Below are 18,907 nucleotides of genomic sequence, written 5' to 3'. Positions count from 1 at the left end.
TGTGATCGAGTTGAGCGCAAACAAATAAAGATGTAAAAATAGCATCTTCCTCCAAACCTGATAACAGCTGCAGACACTGAGCACAGACGAGGACACAGGAAGTGTCCTTTCTGGCATCAATGAGGAAGAAATAGAAATAACATTAAAAACGTCCAAAAGGAATTTCAAACTGGAGTTGAGTTTGTGTCCACAGAGACGCACACAGCGCTGTGCATCCGCTCAGACGGATGTCTTCCTCATCACGCTGGATGATGTTCGCCTTACGCAACTCCTGGAGGTGTGTGGGACGTTACGGTCGCTCTGTAGCCGGCGTCCAGAAATCATGACCTAACGACCAGCGACCGCCTCAGGAGAGTTTATCTGGAGAGCCTCCACCCGATGAGGAGCAGCATGAGGAATGGACAAACCTCCTGAGAGGAGACGAAATACTGTGAGAAGATTTACAACATTTGGAAACAGTGATGCCAAGAGGACGCACACAGACCCTGCTCTCCTCAACCCTCTTCAACACGACCATATAAAAGCTGAGATTGTTGCTATTAGTTATATTTAGGATTTTTCTTTAGGTTCAGTCAAGTTTGCATTTTGAGAGGCAGAACCGTTTATTCATCACTTCACATCCATTTCTCTGCTCGTTGCTAACTGCATCAGGTTGGTGGGAGGTGCGTCCTATGAAGTCCTGTTTGTATGTTTCTTTGTCTCAACCCAAATATGTGTATATATTACCAAATCATAATTAAACAATGGGCTCATAAAAATTTGAAAAAATCTTAAATTTGAAATGAGAAACATCTGCTATGTTTAAACCTTCCGGCCGCTGCTGTTCTCTCGATCCTCCTGTTAGCAAAGAACACCTGAATCCAGGAAAACATATTCTCAAAAGTCTTTAATAAACAGAGCACATGGTCTTTGAATCACGTACACAGTAAAAAGGGTCAGAACAGCTCATTTTATCATCTTATCCGCTTAGAAAGAACAATGCAGGCACTTCACCCAACGGTTAACAGGGAACAGCAATGGAAGGGGGGGGGGGGGGTTAACAGGGAACAGCAATGGAAGGGGGGGGGGGGGGGGGGGGGGGGTCCATGCACACGCGTTCATAAACATCAGTACATATATGTGTAGTTTGATTTCCCTCAATGTAAATAATAAAATCATCAAAATTAAAAACACACCAGAACATTAAAAAACACCCATAAAACAAGAAGACGGCTGCTGAGCTTCTGCTCGCCTGCAGCTCCCAAATCCCCAAAAACTAAACGTGCAGATCAACAAACCGACGACAGGAGATCCTGGAACTAAAGACACAAACACACCAACAGCTGATGGAGTCACAGAAGAAGAGCGGTGAGTGAATAAAAACACTTCAGTCCGTTTATGAACAGAAACACATGAAACGTTTCACTGCGAGCGCTCAGAGAACTCAGTCCTCACTGCTTTGGTCCATTTCAGGTTTTTGCTTCAGTTGAAAGATTTCCTTCTATGGATTTAGAAAGTTACTGAATTCATGCAGATCATTTAAAAACAAAGCAGACTGATAGAAGCTAACAGCTAACTCTGCATCTCTGGTCCTAGACGTTTGTATACGAGGTCAATTTTAGGGATTAAGGTTGAAAGTTGAGTTCTCATTCACTTTTAAAAGTTGAACTCTAAACTGAAGCTCCTCGCAGACTCACTTCACCTCATTCAGTACTGATCACAAAAAACAAGTTCTTTCTTGTAAATTTGTGATTTTAATCAAAGAGAGAATTGTAGATTTTTTCTTACAGAATTTATGACATTAAAAGGTTTGTTTTTATTGACAACGTACGACTTCGATCTCAGAATTCTATGCGACGCCGGCAGGAAACGTGGTCAAGAAGATGAAAACAATGTGCAGACATAGAAACGTAACATCAGTGAATCAGGACTCAGTAGCTCTAAAGCGCTAAAACGTTTGTTTGACAGGACGACGTTTCTACTGGAGAAGAAGAAGAAGAGACATAATTAGGATCAAAGAGTTTTTAACATCAAGCTGGATTGTCTTACAAAACACACGGAGGTTCTGGATTAGTCCGTCTCTCTCTGCAGCGTCGACACAGACGTCTGAGCTGCTGCTGGAGAAAACGACACAACTGCAAACTTTGGTCCGTCCGTCTCCGACATGACCCATGACCCATGACCCATGACCCATGACCCCGGCCCGCCGCTGTGCGACGAGGGTTCATGGTGTTCACATCAAAACCTTCACTGGACAACATCACACATCGGGTTTTCTTTGCATGTGTAAAATAATATCCAGGAAGACAAAAGTGAAGGAAGAAACAGCAGAGGAAGAAGGTCCGATTCCACATGTGCACACATACAAACACTAAACGGTCCCAGGACGTTTAAAGGATCATTCAGGCAGATGAGCACACAGAGCACCGTTCAGTGTGTAGGTGTGTGTGTGTCCTTTAGAGATTGTCATCAAATCAAATCAGGGTCATCTGCATGTCAGGTTTCTCAGCGGTGCGACTGTTCAGCTCCTCCTCTCCGCCGCCGCCGCCGCCTTTAAGCCCCATTTCGCTGCGCCGCTTCCACGGCGACTGGTCCTCCGTTACTCTGGCGACAGCACCGTCTCCTGCAGCGACAGGCGGGAGCGCGCCGAGGGGAGGGGCATCATCACGGACGGGACGCCGCTCAGCCTCCACGGGAGCAGGCCCAGGAAGTTCTCCTGCTGGTGGGAGTCCAGCGCGAAGCTGAGGGCCCGCTGAGGGCTGCGGGTGGGACGGGTCCGGGTCGGGGTAGTAGAAGGTGGAGGAGGACGTTGAGGAGGGAGAGGAGTGGTCAATGGGTTCCTGGAGAGAGAGACGGAGGGGAGAGAGGAAGTGAGAGGCGGAAGAGGAAGACGGTTGTGAACGACGGATGGAGGGAGCACAGCGATGACTCGATGATGGATGATGGATGAGGAGGAAATAAAAAGGGAAACGGGGAGAAAGTCTGTCGTTGTTGGGCAGCTGATTAAGCTGCGGGTTACCTCGTTCACCAGAAATCTTATTTAACTTCAAGTTTGATGGTTTGGAAAACACTCATTTTCACTTTCAGTACTTCAGAAGCCTGAGAGGAAGTAAAACACATTCTGGTGATCCGGTTTCTCTCCTCTGTGTTTAAGACTCAAGAACAAGTGAAATAAAGGTTTTTCAAGGATCATTTATCGAAGTCACGAAACATTAAAGCTGCAAGCAGCACCTTCTCACACAACAACAAACACAAGAGGAGGGAAAACTATTCAGATCAGACGTGTGTTCATGTCTCTTGCCTCTCAGAGCTTCCGTGAGTATTAGAGGATATCTAGAAGACAGATTTATGGTCTGTAGAAACAGGGTCAGCTGTGTAATAGTCCTCATTAGCATCAGACTCTTATTTAACAGCTTTTGTCAGAGACCAGATTACAAAGTCACGTTTGCTGGGGATCGAGGGAACATTGAGGTAAACGTCGACATGTGATGTGATCGACATTCGCTCTGGATACAAAAAGAAGAAAAAACATCATGCAGGGTTTATGGGTTAAAATGAAGCAAACATTTAGTTTTAGTCGGGAAAGTCTAAACAGCAGCCAGATCACAGCCACAACACGAGGTGTGAACGTCTCCCTTCACTCCAGTTATACCGCTGAGGGTCACACAACATCCGTCCACAAGGAAAACGCTGTGAATCGGGATTGTAACACACACACAAGGGTTCATGCGGTTAAAAAAGCAACACGTACGAACGGGTAACGCTGCGGTCGCCGAAGGAGCGGGGCGGGAATCGAACAGCGGCTGCTAAGGAAGCGGAGAGGCAGCGGGGCGATGAGCAGCGGTGGGAGGGGCAGGAAGTAGGCAGCAGGGCTCATTGTGGGAAGGTTAGTACGTCACTGTCACACCTCACTCTCTGGAAAGCAGACACACACACACACACACACACACACACACACACACAAACACACAGGAAATACAGAGAGACACAGAGGGTTAGCGGAGAAAGGAAGAGCTCAGGATGAATTTGTTCTGCTGGGAGTCAGGAACGCTGTAAATGTTAAGATGTGAACAACGACAACATGAAGAAAATAAAGCGGAGACCGATAAAGAGGAAAGTTCAGAGAAGGTCTCATGTTGTGAGAATGAAAAGTTTGACCCAACGCTCTAGTTTTGCAAACATGTCAACATAAAAAAGGTTAAAAGAGAGAATCTGGGCCGTCGTATTCTGAATGAGGCAATGGTGTCGGGGGGGGTTTGGATGGAGGATGAGGATGCTGCAAACAAACAGCATTCAGGCGAGAAAACGATCCTCAGGAGTAAGTGAAGCACACCTGCCTACACGCTCGGAGGGGAAGTACCAGGAATATTTCATGCAGCAATCACACACTGCTAGAGCTTTGTTGTGTTGACGTTCTGCCCAAACTATCTGCTCCAGCTGTGATCTCAGAGGGTCGTTTCACCGCTTTAACAGCAGGAGGCTGCAGGATGGATGAACACCGCAGGGTTCACTCTGGTTAATAACAAAGAGCTCAGATGGACACAGAACCAGAGAGCTCCTGTTGTGTTTGCAGGGTAAGTGCTCGGCAAAGGGGAGGCTGGTAGCTGGGGTTAATGGGGGGGTTATGGGGGGAGGGGGTGGGGTCACATACGTGCTGCATTCACCGCTGCAGAATGGCGTATACCTCTGTATACAAGGGCTGGACAGCCTTCTGGCCTGACGGATCTGAAAACAACAGTTTACAGCTCGGTTACAGTCACGTGAAGAGCTCCTTTCCAAACCAGCTCACCTCCGTCTGCAGGGGAAGACGAGCCCCGTTTCATCGCAAAGTCTTCTTTTAAAGTGGAGGAAAGTGAAAATGTGCTCGTCGTGAAACGTTAAGTAGTCCTTTAAAATGTCAAAGAGTCGACTCGTCAAACTACGAGACAAAGAATGCAACAATATGAACTATTTATGAACCATTTTTCAAGTTCTGAAGGTATCGGCTCACTAAACTACAGCTTCTGACCGGCTTTACACTTCCATCAATATACATTAAATTCATATTGTTGCATATGAATTTAACTTCTTTCTTCTGGTGGGTGATTGTGTGGCTTTGGAAGGAAACTCTTCAAACAGATAGAAATGAGGAAGAGGAAGAACAGAGAAAGGTGTGTGTGTGTGTGTGTGTGTGTGTGTGTGTGTGTGTGTGTGTGTGTGTGTGTGTGTGTGTGTGTGTGTGTGTGTGTGTGTGTGTGTGTGTGTGTGTGTGTGTGTGTGTTGCACAGAGTGGAAGTTGTTTTGTGCACACAATGAACACTTTTCATGGCGTGAAAACACATTTCAACCATCACCATCATCATCATCATCATCATCATCATCAGGTTGTGAAACTCCTAAAAAAGGGTAAAAAAAAGAAATAATAATAGAGATATTATCTACTGAGCTATTATTACGTCCTAAACATGAGAGACAAATGATGTGAGATAGAAATTAAGCATCTAATTCATCTAAAGATGAAAATTATTAATATAAATGCTCCATGTTTTAAAGCTCGGTCGGTTCGTCTTCGGCAGTAACTCCTTCTGCCACACGATGGCGCCGCTTCACCAGATCAGACACGAGGCTCAACACGGAGCTCCTTCATGTGGAGGATTTTAAATGACTTGCTGACCAACGGGAGGGAAGATTTGAACAAAATGCACTCTTCATCATCTGGGTGACGGTGTGTGTGTGTGTGTGTGTGTTTCTATTCAAATTCAAAAGAGTACAAATGAAGTTACTTAAAACAATAATGTGACATGCTCACGTTCTAAATGTGCACATCTCTGTAGCGAGGTCTTAATCTCTGAACGCAGACTCAGGTATTATGTTGTTACGAGTATAAACTACTTACAGTAGCGGAGCGTCCGGGGCCCCGCTGAGCCACGATGGCCCCTGAGATGGCCTTAATCCAGCTGTGCATGTCCTCCGGACTGTCAGCCTGACACAGAAAGAGATGCTTGTAAATACACAAAGCCGTAATATAATATATATATATATATATAATAATATAAAGTGCTTATTAGGAAGAAGTAAAACAACAGCAAAGACATAACATTGATGGACTGAGAGATTGAGACCATAAACTCATGTTTACAATGTTTACTGAGGTAATAAATCAAGAGAGAAGTAGAGTCATTTTCTCATTTCTTCTATACAACCAGAGGAGTCGCCCCCTGGTGGACACTAGAGAGAATGCAGCTTTAACACGTGAAGCTTCGGCTTAACCGCCTGAAACCAACCAACAGTTGTTGAGATATTTCAGTGTGACGGACAGACTGACATCCCCAGAGCCTCGTCTCTAGCATGGCTAAAGATCTTTAACTAAAATAAAAACAAATGACATGAGAATCACAGTCTTCCTGTGTGTTACCTGTATGTAGAAGGTTCTGGAGCTGGTGACCATTTCAAACAGGTTGTCCCTCATCATCAGGTCACTGCAGGACACAGAACAGCAGCAGTTATTAACGAGCAGAAGCACATGTTCACCTGCTAACGAGGACGCACACTGACCTGTGTTTGCACTCCTGAACTTTGTGAATCTCCTTCAGCGGGATGACCTTCAGCGCCTCCCTCTCCTGCTAGGTAGAAGAGAGGGAACGATAACACGCACGGCTCAAACATGCAGGACCACAGCTGAGCTGTGTCCACCTCATCTTCGAGGGACAGTTTGGACGTTTTGACGCATTAGATGGAGATCGGCGTCCTCACAGTTTAAAGGAGCAGACATGAGAACAAGCACTGCACTGCTGAGGACGTCTTCAGTTTAAGTGAACGCTATATTTACAACATTCTCCCCGCTTCACCTCGCAGTCAGTTGTTTCTGAAGCCGTTATCATGCTCGCTTCAAACAGGTTTAGGTCGAGTGAAACCATGACGGGGTCCACCCCGAGTTACTAAAGTCACAATGGAAGACGGATCATTTAGAGACGTTTTGAGGCCTTAAGCTTCATTCAACCAACTTGATGCTGTCTAAACTCTTATTACAAATATAAATATAACAAATGTAACCTTCATAAACATACAAGCAAGTTGAGATCAAAAGATGGAGGATCATTGTCTCTTCAGTCAACAATATAATCCTGGAAACCAAAAGAACTCATCAATGTTATCTTTACCAAAAGGTTGAGGAGCTTTACCCGATTCATCTCAGTGTTTTCATTTATGAGAGATGGGGCTTAAGGTTAATACCTACAAAGGAAAATAAAGACACGCACACACACACACACACACACACACACACACACACACACACACACACACACACACACACACACACACACACACACACACACACACACACACACACACACACACACACACACACACACACACACACACACACAGGGTGTGTCCCTTTATGTGCAGACAGGCTGCGGTTAGAACTCACTAATCTGTCCACACGTGGATCATATGAGGAGGAATTCAAGACACATACTGCAGCGTGTGGAGACACACACCCAACCAGGGCAAAACAAGCCTCGCTGCGCACACGCGCACACACACACACACACACACACACACACACACACACACATACATTCTAGTCAGCCGTGTGTGTGTGTGTGTGTGTCCATGATTAGGTGTAATGTAGCCCACAGTCGGTGTGTTTCATGCGCTGCAGTAACCTGGTAACAGCTCTCTGCTGTAACACACGTTCTCTCACCAGGTCAGATTTGTAGTAGCTGACGGCGTTTTCTTCCAGCATGAAGTACCTCCTCTTCCAATTCTTCATCTGAGGAAGAGGAGCAGAGCGATGAACATCGTGCATTCGTTAGTTTAGCCTCCTAGTTTACATAAAACTGAGAACAATAAGAAATAATAAGAAACATGTTTAATGTCCTGGTAGTATGCAAAGTCAGAAGGGTTCTTCCTCTGAGGGGCAGGAAAGACCATGAAGGGGTTAATTATTACAATCTTAAGCTTTATTCACGCTCATCTGTGAGCTTAAACACGTGTGATAACATTTCAGTGTTTATTCTTCATAGTTTTAGTCGACAGTGTGTGTGTGTGCTCTCACCAAAGCCCCCTGTTTGACACAGTATCCGGCCTTGATGAAGGCCTGGTCCTGCGCTCCTCTGGACAGGAAGTAGGGCAGTTGATTCTGACCCCGCTTCAAACCTCCACGCTCCGCCTCGTTCTGCCCCTCCCCCTGCTCCTAACACACACACACACACACACACACACACACACACACACACACACACACACACACACACACACACACACACACACACACACACACACACACACACACACACTGTATAATGTGGAATATCGCCTCATGATATGTTGCACATGTCAGCAAATAGTTGCTTATTTACACAACCAGTAAAGACGGAGCAACACGGATCATCAGATGACTTTCTCCGTCTCTACCGAGTGTTTAATACTGAACTCATTCCACACACTGACTCTTAATGTGCTTCATAGCATTTCTCAGTTGGACTTCTTTTAAAAGCCTTGAAGCCATTAAACTGCAACCAGCCGTCACTCGTCTGTGTGAACGCGTGTTGGGTCACGTGTTTGCGGCTGCATACCAACACTGACAGGACTGGGCCTGCTGAGCTGCTGCCGCCAACAGTTGCTGAAGCAACACACCTGACGGTGTGAGTGTGTTACCTGTGTCGTGGTGGTGATGGGGACTCCTCCTATGATTTCAGTCTTGTAGGAGACCTGTTTCATGGCTCCGAGGACTTCCTGGGGAGTCTCTGTGTGGGCCGTCGTGTGGCCCTCGCCTGACTTTGGCACCTGAAGACACGACAAGAGATTAACGAGAGTCCAGTCTGTCAAACACCTGATTCACACCCACAGGTTTTTAAGAGGTTTGGGTTTAAACCGGGCGGCAGCCTCCGGTTCTGCTGAGTGAAGCCAGAGCTTCACGTGTCAAAGCTGCATTCTCTCTAGTGTCCACCAGGGGGCGACTCCTCTGGTTGTATAGAAGTCTATGAGAAAATGACTCTACTTCTCTCTTGATTTATTACCTCAGTAAACATTGTAAACATGAGTTTATGGTCTCAATCTCTAGTTTCAAGTCTTCTTCAATACAGCATGATGTTCATTTAGTAAATGATGGTCCATTTAGAGTCAAACAGACCAGAACGACGTCTACTTCCTGGTGGGTTGCAGGTTCCACCCAATTCTCAGGCACATAAAATCAGGCTCACCTACGGACTTTGCAATTTCTTTTGTTGCTTTTTTTAAGGTGGATGTGTGTTTAACAGCTCTATGGCACAGAGGAAGAAGAGATATCAGGCTTTGACACACACTGAACACTTGTTTGTGGATCCATTCACTGTTGTGGAACTTGTTGACAATAAAGCCAATGTAATATATCACCAACGTTAACCTTTTACATCGATGAGCCTCACTGTTTCCCTGGAAGAGATGTTCCTTTATAACATGAACACACAGGTTTATTTTGATCCCACACACACAACTTCCTGCTGCCACAAATACGTACTAGAGCGCCAAATGTGGATTAATCCGCCGCTGAAAATAGTCCCCAACAAATGCACTATTTGTTTGATTAAAACGTGAGCAGCTGTTTTAAGAGATTAATGAGCCTTTAAAAAAGATCAGTGAAAGCAAATGTTTGAATGTGATTCATAGTGTGAAATAATGAATAACTTTCAGCACCACAGAACACTGCAGCTGCAGGTGGATATGAACGCTTCTCTTTCTCCTTCACACTCTGTTACGCCTGATCTCATCTCTCTGGCCTGATGGGTAATGTTCCATCTGCTGCAGCCTGAGGCAGAAGACACAGCGGCCGACTACAGCAGGAGAAACAGGGTCACCTATTGATCCACCAGAGTGTGTGTGTGTGTGTGTGTGTGTGTGTGTGTGTGTGTGTGTGTGTGTGTGAGAGGCTCACAGTAATCTTGGTGGCATTGTTGAGAACACTGATCCATTCCACCAAATCCTGCTGGTCGTTGGCCTGCAGATAGAACTTCCTCATTCCTGCATTTACAACTAGAGAGACAGAAACGTAAAAGTCTTCTTACTTTGAAACATCGAGTCGAGAACACAAGAGGAAGAAGAGAAACACCACGAGCTTCATGCAAATCATGATCTAAAAATATCAGCTGGCTTCTGGTTTCTCAGAGGATGTGTGTGTGTGTGTGTTAACGTCCCATCCAGATGCAAACACACACACACACACACACACACACACACACACACACACACACACACACACACACACACACACACACACACACACACACACACGTCAGAGTCATTGTACAGTTTCCTCCTATTGAGGGACAAAAAGCTACTGTTGGCCACCAGAGGAACCACAACGAGCAGCGAGGGACAAAAGAGAGGAAACGAACCTAACGGGAGAGGAAAAGAAGGGAGAGAGAAAAGGACAAGGAAGGAAACGAGGAAGGAGAGGGAATGAAGGAGAAAGGGTAGAGGAGAGGAGGGACAGAAGGACGTGAACTCTATAAGCCTCCTCTCTTCTGCTTTCAGTCCTCCAGATGTTTCACGTGGCTGCAGGGTTTAGGGGGGGGGGTCATGTTAAAGGGACAAACACAAACTGTGCAACAAATCTGGATGTACACAAAGAGTGAGGTGAGGAGGGAGGAAACAGAGGGGGGAGAGAAAAGGAGGGAGGAAGAAAGATGAAGAACTTACCAAAGCAGAACTCTGCCTTTGGTCTGAGTTTGGTGGCATCGCTGACCTGAACGACAGAGAGCAGAGTAAAGCTTTAACGTCCCACAGGCCCATGAACTCACCATTCACTCAGTCCATTAGACAGGTTTTATACACGGACGTCTTCTTCATCTGGTTAAAATGTGTGACGCTCTGCTGCAGCCACAGCTGCTAACAGGCCGAAGAAGACAGAATGCTAATGTCTGTATGCTAACCAGATCAATGACACCAACATAGCATCAGTTAGCATTGCCATGCTAACTGATGCTAACGCTCTACTATGATCATTACTAACTTAGTTCAGCATCTTAGCATGCTAACCTTGGTTAGCACTAGGTACAACTGAACTCATTAGGTTTGGTCAAAGATATGGACACATTGTAGTGTGTGTGTGTGTGTGTGTGTGTGTGTGTGTGTGAGAGAGAGGACTGACCTTGGAGATGTAGGTGAGTTTGAGAGATCCCACGTTCTCTGCACCTTTAGGCAGATTCTGAACAAACACACAAAATTCGTATTATTGTGAAACAAGGAATAAGTTTGGTACTAATCCCCTGAAAGAAGGCTTGTAAACACTAAGGGACGAGTTATATTAATATATATATGTGTGTGACATTTGACGACAGAATGAAGTTCTGTTCATAACAATGTGTTCATATTATTCCTGCGTCACAGTTTTGGTTAAAAGAGAAAAAGGAGCATTTCCTGACAGTTTAAAGCCCAAACTCTGGAGAGCAAATGTTCCCAACATGATTAAAATAAACCCGTAGCTGCTGCATACCTATATGTGTGATCAGCTGCTGTGTTTGAGGAATTCCCCGGCTGTGGGGAATGTGAATACTACGACTGCTAACCTTTAATTATCTGTTCTGGTTCCTGTTTGTCTGCTTGGTGTTGACACACAGAGGATGTGTTTCTCCAGCCCGTCACCCTCAAGTGAAAGTGTTTAAACTGCTTCAACCCGACGCACTAACGTCTGTGTTCAGTGAAGTTCTTCTGTCCCGTAAACCCACAACTTCCTGTTTAGACCTGTGATCCCGTAGTTTATACACCGCGCACATCTTCTGCCTCCCCAACTGTACTTTGGTTTACTTGAGTTACTTACGCTGTAAATAGAATGGACTTTCATTAGTTTAAATAAAGACTGTTGTTTGACTACTTGACTTGTTCTAGAAGATGAATGTGATGATTATCTCCCTGAAGCAGGTTTCAAGTCCCTGCACGTTGATGTTCATTGTGAGCGGATGTTGGTAATAGTTGCCTGAAGGGAAAGAAATCGCTCTCTCATTGAACTGATGCTACGCGCTAAACATGTCTTTAAAATGAAGTTAGTTTATGAAACTACCGTCATTACAACCAGGGATCGGTGTGTTTAAAGACGCAGTCGTGTGCTCAGATGTTTTCCGTGCTGACTAATCAAACAGGAATCTGTCCAGGTGTGAGAGACGCCCCCCCCCCCCTCACCTGTGGGTTGTCCATGAACCACAGCAGGCTGCCCTGCTGGGTGTCCAGGATGAAGTATCTGCGCAAGAACCTGCCGCTGCTCTCGTTCTCCTCGATGTCCAGGAAGCCGCAGATGCGATTCTGTCGGTCCACATAAGGCATCGCGACCCGGACCAGCTCAGCCTGCCCTGGGGCATCACAGGAACGCTGAGGAGGCGGGACGGGGCCACACTTTAGAACAGGGGTCTCAAACTCGCGGCCCGCGGGCCAAATGCGGCCCGCCGGACGCTAGTTTGAGGCCCCCGCCTTGATATGAAAGTTTAATGTTAGTGCGGCCCGCGCGAGTTTGACATGGATGCTGTATGGTATCATGTACCCAGAAATGACAGCTTAAAGCTGTGTGCACACCGGACACAATTGACACGATTTTGTCTCGCCCATACGCGAGCGAGCCCGCCTGTTTTGCTTTTTCTCTCATCATCCATGACTGAGATCACCACCATCACTGCGCTGTACTGCTCTGAAAGTCCGAAGCTCCGCTGTCATTTCTGGGTACATGATACCCTCTGGAGGCGTCACATTCTCCCTAGTTCTCCCTATAAACGTGCATTTTTTTCACACTGACAGGCTCAGATAGTTACAATAAGTGTCCGACAACATACTAGAAAGGAGAAATGAACGTATGTCTACCTTTAGCTTGAGATCGCTGTTTGTTGTTGTTCTGTTGCTGTGTGGACTAAAGGGGTGTTCACAGCAAAAGCGACAAAAATAATCGCAAAATACTCAAAAATACTCCCATGGTCAGTAAACGGCCGCCGGTAAACTGTGGGTTTTTCCCCCAGTTCTATCCTTCAGTGCTGCTGCTCTGAGCCGGCTGCCTGCCAGCTAGCAGTGGTTCAGTCCTCCGGTCCAGTCCCGCGAAAAAAATAAACAACCTCCGGTCTGCATTGACTTTGTATGTAATCTCGTCGGTTTTCCTCCGGTTCTCTCCCTCCGAAACTCCCGGTCAGGTAAACCGCCAGCGAACTCCGGTCCAGTCCCATTCCCCCGGTCAGGGGAAGTTCACAGGGGATTCACCGGCTCTCTCCCTCCAGAGCCGGCTGCGAAACATAAACTCTCCTGGTCGTTAAACGGTTGTCGGTAAACTCTGTCTTCCATAAACTGCAGCGGGCACAGCAGCCTGCAGGACACCGCACAGGACCTGTGTGCAGTAACGTTATGAGACTCTCCACACTGATTGGCTCTCGCAACAAACAGCGATCTCAAGCTAAAGGTAGACATACGTTCATTTCTCCTTTCTAGTATGTTGTCGGACACTTATTGTAACTATCTGATCCTGTCAGTGTGAAAAAAATGCACGTTTATAGGGAGAACTTATAATATAAATATTAAACGGCCACCACAAACACTTTGTGTTTCCATGGTTTCTGACGTTCAACCAATCACTAACTGTGCCGTGCTCGACGTCATATGCAGGCGCAGGACCCTGAGCCAATCTGGTACCAGCGGAAATTACGTTCTTTGTACGTCAGCTAAACACTAAAACTTAAACTTCAACACAACAGCGATACCTAGTGGAATTATATATTACACAGCCCCAAACATGTCTTTCTCAAAGCCTGCAGTGAAGAGAAAGGTTGGTGATGAGCACAGACAATTTCAGGAAAAGTGGGAAATTCAGTATTTCTTTGTGGAGCACAGGGGCACTCCGACGTGTCTTATTTGCACAGAGAAAGTTGCGGTGCATAAGGAATACAATTTGAAACGTCATTACACAACTAGACATGCTGAGGACTATGCAAAATACCAGGGAGATGAGAGAGCCAACCGAGTTGCCAATCTTAAAACATGTCTACTGAAGCAACAAGATTTTTTTAAGAAAGTAACCAAAGAGAATAACGCAGCAGTCGAAGCTAGCTATGTGGTTAGTGAGATGATTGCTAAAGCAGGAAAGCCATTTACAGAAGGTGAATTTGTCAAAAAGTGCCTGTTACAGGCTGCAAGTATTGTCTGTCCAGAAAAGAAAGGTCAGTTCAGCAACATCAGCCTTTCTGCCAACACCGTGGCAGAGCGCATTTGTGACATGTCAAGTGACATTTATGATCAACTGTGTGAGAAAGCAAAATGTTTCAGTGTATACTCAGTCGCTCTTGATGAGACCACAGACATCACTGACACTGCCCAGCTCGCAATATATGTCCGTGGTGTTGATGACAATTTTGAAGTGACAGAGGAGTTGCTCACAGTAATGCCAATGCATGGCCAGACCACCGCTCAGGAGATATTTCACCAGCTGTGTGATGCCATTGAGAATGCCGGTTTTTCATGGAAGAGATTTGTTGGGATAACAACTGATGGAGCGCCATCAATGACAGGGAGGAAAAATGGACTGGTGGCACTTGTTCAAAAAAAACTGGAAGAGGAGGGTGTGGAGGAAGCCATAGCTCTGCACTGCATTATCCATCAGCAGGCCCTTTGCAGCAAATGCCTGAAATTTGACAACGTGATGTCTGTTGTTGTGCAATGCATCAACCACATCAGATCCAGGGGCTTAAAACACAGAAGGTTCCGTGCTTTTTTAGAAGAAATGGAGTCAGAATATGGGGACGTGCTTTACTTCACCGAGGTACGTTGGCTCAGCAGGGGAAACATGTTGAAGAGATTTTTTGAGTTGAGAGCAGAAGTGAAAGTCTTCATGGAGAAGAATGGGGTGGCTGTTCCTGTGTTAAGTGATCCTATATGGCTCATGGACTTAGCTTTTCTTGTTGATGTCACGCATGAGCTTAATGTACTGAACAAGAGGTTACAAGGCCAGGGGCAACTTGTCAGTGCTGCCTATGACAATGTGAGAGCATTCTCCACAAAACTTATGCTATGGAAAGTTCAGCTATCTCAGACAAACCTTTGCCATTTCCCAGCATGCAAGGCACTTGTGGATGCAGGCACACCATTCAGTGGTGAGAAGTATGCTGATGCCATTTTGAAGCTACAGGAGGAATTTGACCACAGATTTGCAGACTTCAAGACGCACAGAGCCACATTTCAAATTTTTGCGGACCCCTTCTCCTTTGATGTGCAAGATGCCCCTCCTGTGCTTCAAATGGAGCTCATTGACCTGCAGTGCAACTCTGAACTCAAAGCCAAGTTCAGGGAGGTGAGTGGAAGAGCAGACAAGCTTGGGCAATTTTTGAGAGAATTGACTCCCAGCTTCCCTGAGCTTTCCAGAATGTTCAAGCGGACCATGTGCCTTTTTGGGAGCACGTACTTGTGTGAAAAGCTCTTCTCCACCTTGAACTTCAATAAGTCCAAGTACAGGACCAGACTTACTGATGAGCATCTTCAAAGTCTACTGAGGGTCTCAATTGCTTCCTCCCTCAAGCCAAATGTGGCTCGGCTATGCAAGAGGAAGCGCTGCCAGACCTCTAGCCAAAAGTAGGCAAGAGAAGCCATGTTCAGAACAGCTCATGTTGAAAGTTTCATTAATGTTCATGTTAAAGGTTAAATAACTGTTAATACTGTTAATTTGAATCTGAAAAAAAATAATTTCTCTACCCACCAACTATATGTGGTTTCTTAAGTTTTTCTTATTTGCTGTTTTATTATTATTTTATTTATTTATTACTGATTGATTGATTTATTTTCTTTATTCTTTATTTGTTTATTTATTTTTTCATCTTATTTTGTGTAGAAAATTAAAAATTAAGATATTTGAGAACAGTGGAATGTTTTATCAGAGCTTTTCTTGTGGAAAACCGGAACCAAAGCACTGAAAAAGTGTAGGGTATAGCAGAAGCAAAAGCATTGAAGACAGTTTTTTTTTCTTTTTTTTTCTGTTTTTAATAAATGCGTTTTTTTTGTTGAAAACCTGATGCGGCCCAGCCTCACCCAGACCCTAGCTCCAGTGGCCCCCAGGTAAATTGAGTTTGAGACCCCTGCTTTAGAACAACTCAAGAATGACATTCATGTGACAGTAACAGTGACACAGTGGTGGCTCTGTGACAGCACAGTGGATGTGAAATAGAACTTGAAACGTGTAACACCCTCCAGAGAAGAGACGTACCGACATCAGGCCGACACCGACCCACACAGCTAGCGGTGATAATAATCTATTCAGTTCTATGTCTGTGTACATTATATTAGAGCTGAGATAAGAGGAGACTCCGTTCAGCCCTTTTTAAAACCTTCAGCTGCAACGTGCTGCTACAAGCAGCTGATCAGACTACAAACACAGCTCGAGTGTTTTTTCTTTGCTAAGCAGCGATATGAAGCGTGATAAACTCCAGAGGCGTCCCGATACACAACGCAAAGAACTCCCGTGTCCTCACACGGCTCCTGACATGGATCATAAACAAGCGCCGTCTATTCAAGCTTATTTTTTTTATTGCACGAGACGAATTTCAAAATGCAACCTGAAGAAAAGTTCACAGTGTACAGCAGGAAGTGTTCATGAGCCTCGTCTGTGTTTTGAGACAGAGTTGGACAAGGACAGCGCCTGTTTCACACACACACACACACACGTCAGTTTCCCAAATTGCACAACATCAGGAGCTCCAGGAGCCTCTGTTGTTGGGGAATAAACCTCTGATCTTCTGCATTCACTTACAGCACAAACAGTCATGTATGATAGAAGAACATACACATGACAGTAAAGCTGCTCCTCACTCATATCTTCCGTAATCTAGCGGGTGTTTGTGATTCATTGATTACCACATTAATTGAATATTCGTTTTCTTTCAATCAACTAATCGATTAACCATTTGTGCTTTATATGAGAGACACGCCTTTGTCTATATTTATAATTATATTATCAATCAAAGACACACTACCGACCTCTATGGAAATATTAGGAGGTTTAAAAATAGATTATAGGAATATTAACGTGTTTCTTTACACGAGACAAGACACAAAGCTATTCTCCTTTCCTGCACGTTAACCACAGTGATCTGCATGTAATTGAGTGTAATGAAACAGCTGGTTAGACATCATCTACTCAAACGGCCGCACGTGGTAAATAAATCCATTTAAAGGGTCATCAGAGCGCATTTGTTCCCTGTGCAGATCAAACTGTTACAGGCCTTCCTAACAACACATCGACTGATTTCCTCTCCCGCCTCCATTACCCGCCTGCTCCACACTCCGTACTTTACATTATTCATATTTTCTGGGCGGATGTGTGTGTGTGTGTGTGTGTGTGTGTGTGTGTGTGTGTGTGTGTGTGTGTGTGTGTGTGTGTGTGTGTGTGTGTGTGTGTGTGTGTGTGTAACGCGGACGGGCCGTGTGGCCCGCAGAATCCGGCGTGTTTGTGGGTTTACTTACACGGTTCTGCTCAGTCCGAATCCAGTGTGGCAGCTGTCCACGGCACGAGCGCAAAGTTACACGGCGTAACCGCCACAGAGCAAACAGCTTCCGGTTTCACCTTAAGCAAATAAAAGCACTTTCTCAGCTATGATCCTCCTCCATGTGGACTTCAAAGTAAAATACCGTACCGCGAAAGGGCTGCACGCATGACGTCATGTCTAAATGTGAATACAAAATTAAATGTGGAAAGTAACTAAGTACATTTACTCAAGTAGGTACTGCACTGTACACATATGAGGTACTTATATTTGCATTTTGATGCTATTTTTAGCCGGCAAATACATTCCCTTTTACTCCGCTACATATATTTGACAGCTTCAGTTACTAATTTGCAGATTTACGGTATTAATACAAAATGTAAATCTATTAATAAAGTATGTTATTAAAGGTCAAGCTACACAGGAGTTTAAAGTATTTAAAAGTAGCTTCACTTCAAGCTGCAACATCAAGTTGATGAACACATTTATGCATCAATAATCACAATCCTGAAATGGCATATTTTGCATAATGCATACTTTTACTTTTGGCACTTTAATATATGTTGATGCTATTGTAGCAGACGTTTACTTAAACCTGATATATCATGCTCATTTTCAGTTTCACACTATCTATCTATCCATCCATCTCTCTCTCTCTCTCTCTCTCTCTCTCTCTCTCTCTCTCTCTCTCTCTCTCTATTTATCGTTTATGCTTTTATTTTGAAGGCAGGCTATGTTTACTCACAGTCTTCTTGCTGAAACCTTGATGCAGATTTCCAACCAATCCGCTGCCAGAGTTAAACCTTATTCCTCTCAATGTCTTTGCAAGGCATGATGGCAAATGCAGTCTCACACAAACACTATCAGAGTGCTCTAACAATGCTTCATGTGCGCGCGTGTGCGTGTGTATGTGTGTGTGCGTGTGTGTGTACGTGTGTGTGTGTGTGTGTGTGTGTGTGTGTGTGTGTGTGTGTGTTGTTTCTGACTGAGTGAGCCACAGTTCATTTCAATGGAAAGGCATTTCTGTGTATAGATAGTAAGTCTTTGTTGAGGAGAAGAGTGCAGAATGAACAGGTGGACTGACAGACAGACAATAAAGAAATAAGAAGTCAAAGGTCACTTTCCCTTTAAGGAGGTAGGACAACAGGGAGGAGGGGTAAGAGACAATAAAACAGAGAATACATCTCACAATATGAAAACAGATGACAAAGGGAGATTAGAGGAAAACAAGATAGCAAAAGAAGAGATGAATGACAACAGACAGAGATTATGTGTAAACTCTGACATCTAGTGGTGACAGGCAGGAATCACAGCATAGTTCTAACACTGCAAAGGCAGTGATCAAAATCTCACCACAGAGCCCACAACACTCTCAATCCAGCTCCCAAAGAAGAGGAAGTCACATGTAAAGGGCCATGCCAGGTCTGTTAAATGGTGTTTATGAGGACAACAGTTGTTCAACATTGTTACTG

At 44.9% G+C, this 18,907-nt stretch overlaps 1 protein-coding gene across 5 annotated transcripts; it reads right to left on the bottom strand.

The window, feature by feature from the left end:
• Positions 1 to 1,040: 1,040 nt before the first annotated feature.
• Positions 1,041 to 17,474, bottom strand: plekha1b (pleckstrin homology domain containing, family A (phosphoinositide binding specific) member 1b). Of its 5 annotated transcripts, none has more exons than XM_079183358.1 (13): positions 17,416 to 17,474; positions 12,121 to 12,306; positions 11,093 to 11,149; positions 10,642 to 10,687; positions 9,878 to 9,975; positions 8,623 to 8,751; positions 8,021 to 8,158; positions 7,667 to 7,735; positions 6,514 to 6,581; positions 6,374 to 6,437; positions 5,855 to 5,941; positions 4,631 to 4,704; positions 1,041 to 2,819 (listed from the first exon to the last, which is right to left on the bottom strand). In XM_079183358.1, the coding sequence occupies exons 2-13, from the start codon at positions 12,259 to 12,261 to the stop codon at positions 2,579 to 2,581; spliced, it is 1,212 nt and encodes a 403-aa protein (XP_079039484.1). In that variant the 5' UTR covers positions 12,262 to 12,306; positions 17,416 to 17,474; the 3' UTR covers positions 1,041 to 2,578. The 5 variants fall into 5 exon arrangements, with proteins under 5 accessions (XP_079039484.1, XP_079039486.1, XP_079039485.1 ...); XM_079183360.1 differs by having other exon boundaries at positions 4,664 to 4,704; XM_079183359.1 differs by having other exon boundaries at positions 6,514 to 6,578.
• Between the last annotated feature and the right edge of the window lie 1,433 nt (positions 17,475 to 18,907).

Source organism: Pholis gunnellus (assembly GCF_910591455.1).
Source record: "Pholis gunnellus genome assembly, chromosome: 21".
Classification (NCBI taxonomy): domain Eukaryota; kingdom Metazoa; phylum Chordata; class Actinopteri; order Perciformes; family Pholidae; genus Pholis; species Pholis gunnellus.
The sequence above is the reverse complement of the archived record's forward strand: the minus strand, read 5'-3'. Positions and strand labels throughout refer to the sequence as shown.

Excerpts from the sequence above, each read along its gene's own strand:
- plekha1b (XM_079183356.1), bottom strand. The coding sequence starts at position 12,261 with ATGCCTTATGTGGACCGACAGAATCGCATCTGCGGCTTCCTGGACATC. Across the intron at positions 8,752-9,877 it reads ACAATGCCACCAAGATTACT|GTGCCAAAGTCAGGCGAGGG; the intron begins GTGAGCCTCTCA and ends TCGTGTCTTCAG. Across the intron at positions 6,438-6,513 it reads GTTCAGGAGTGCAAACACAG|TGACCTGATGATGAGGGACA; the intron begins GTCAGTGTGCGT and ends TGTGTCCTGCAG.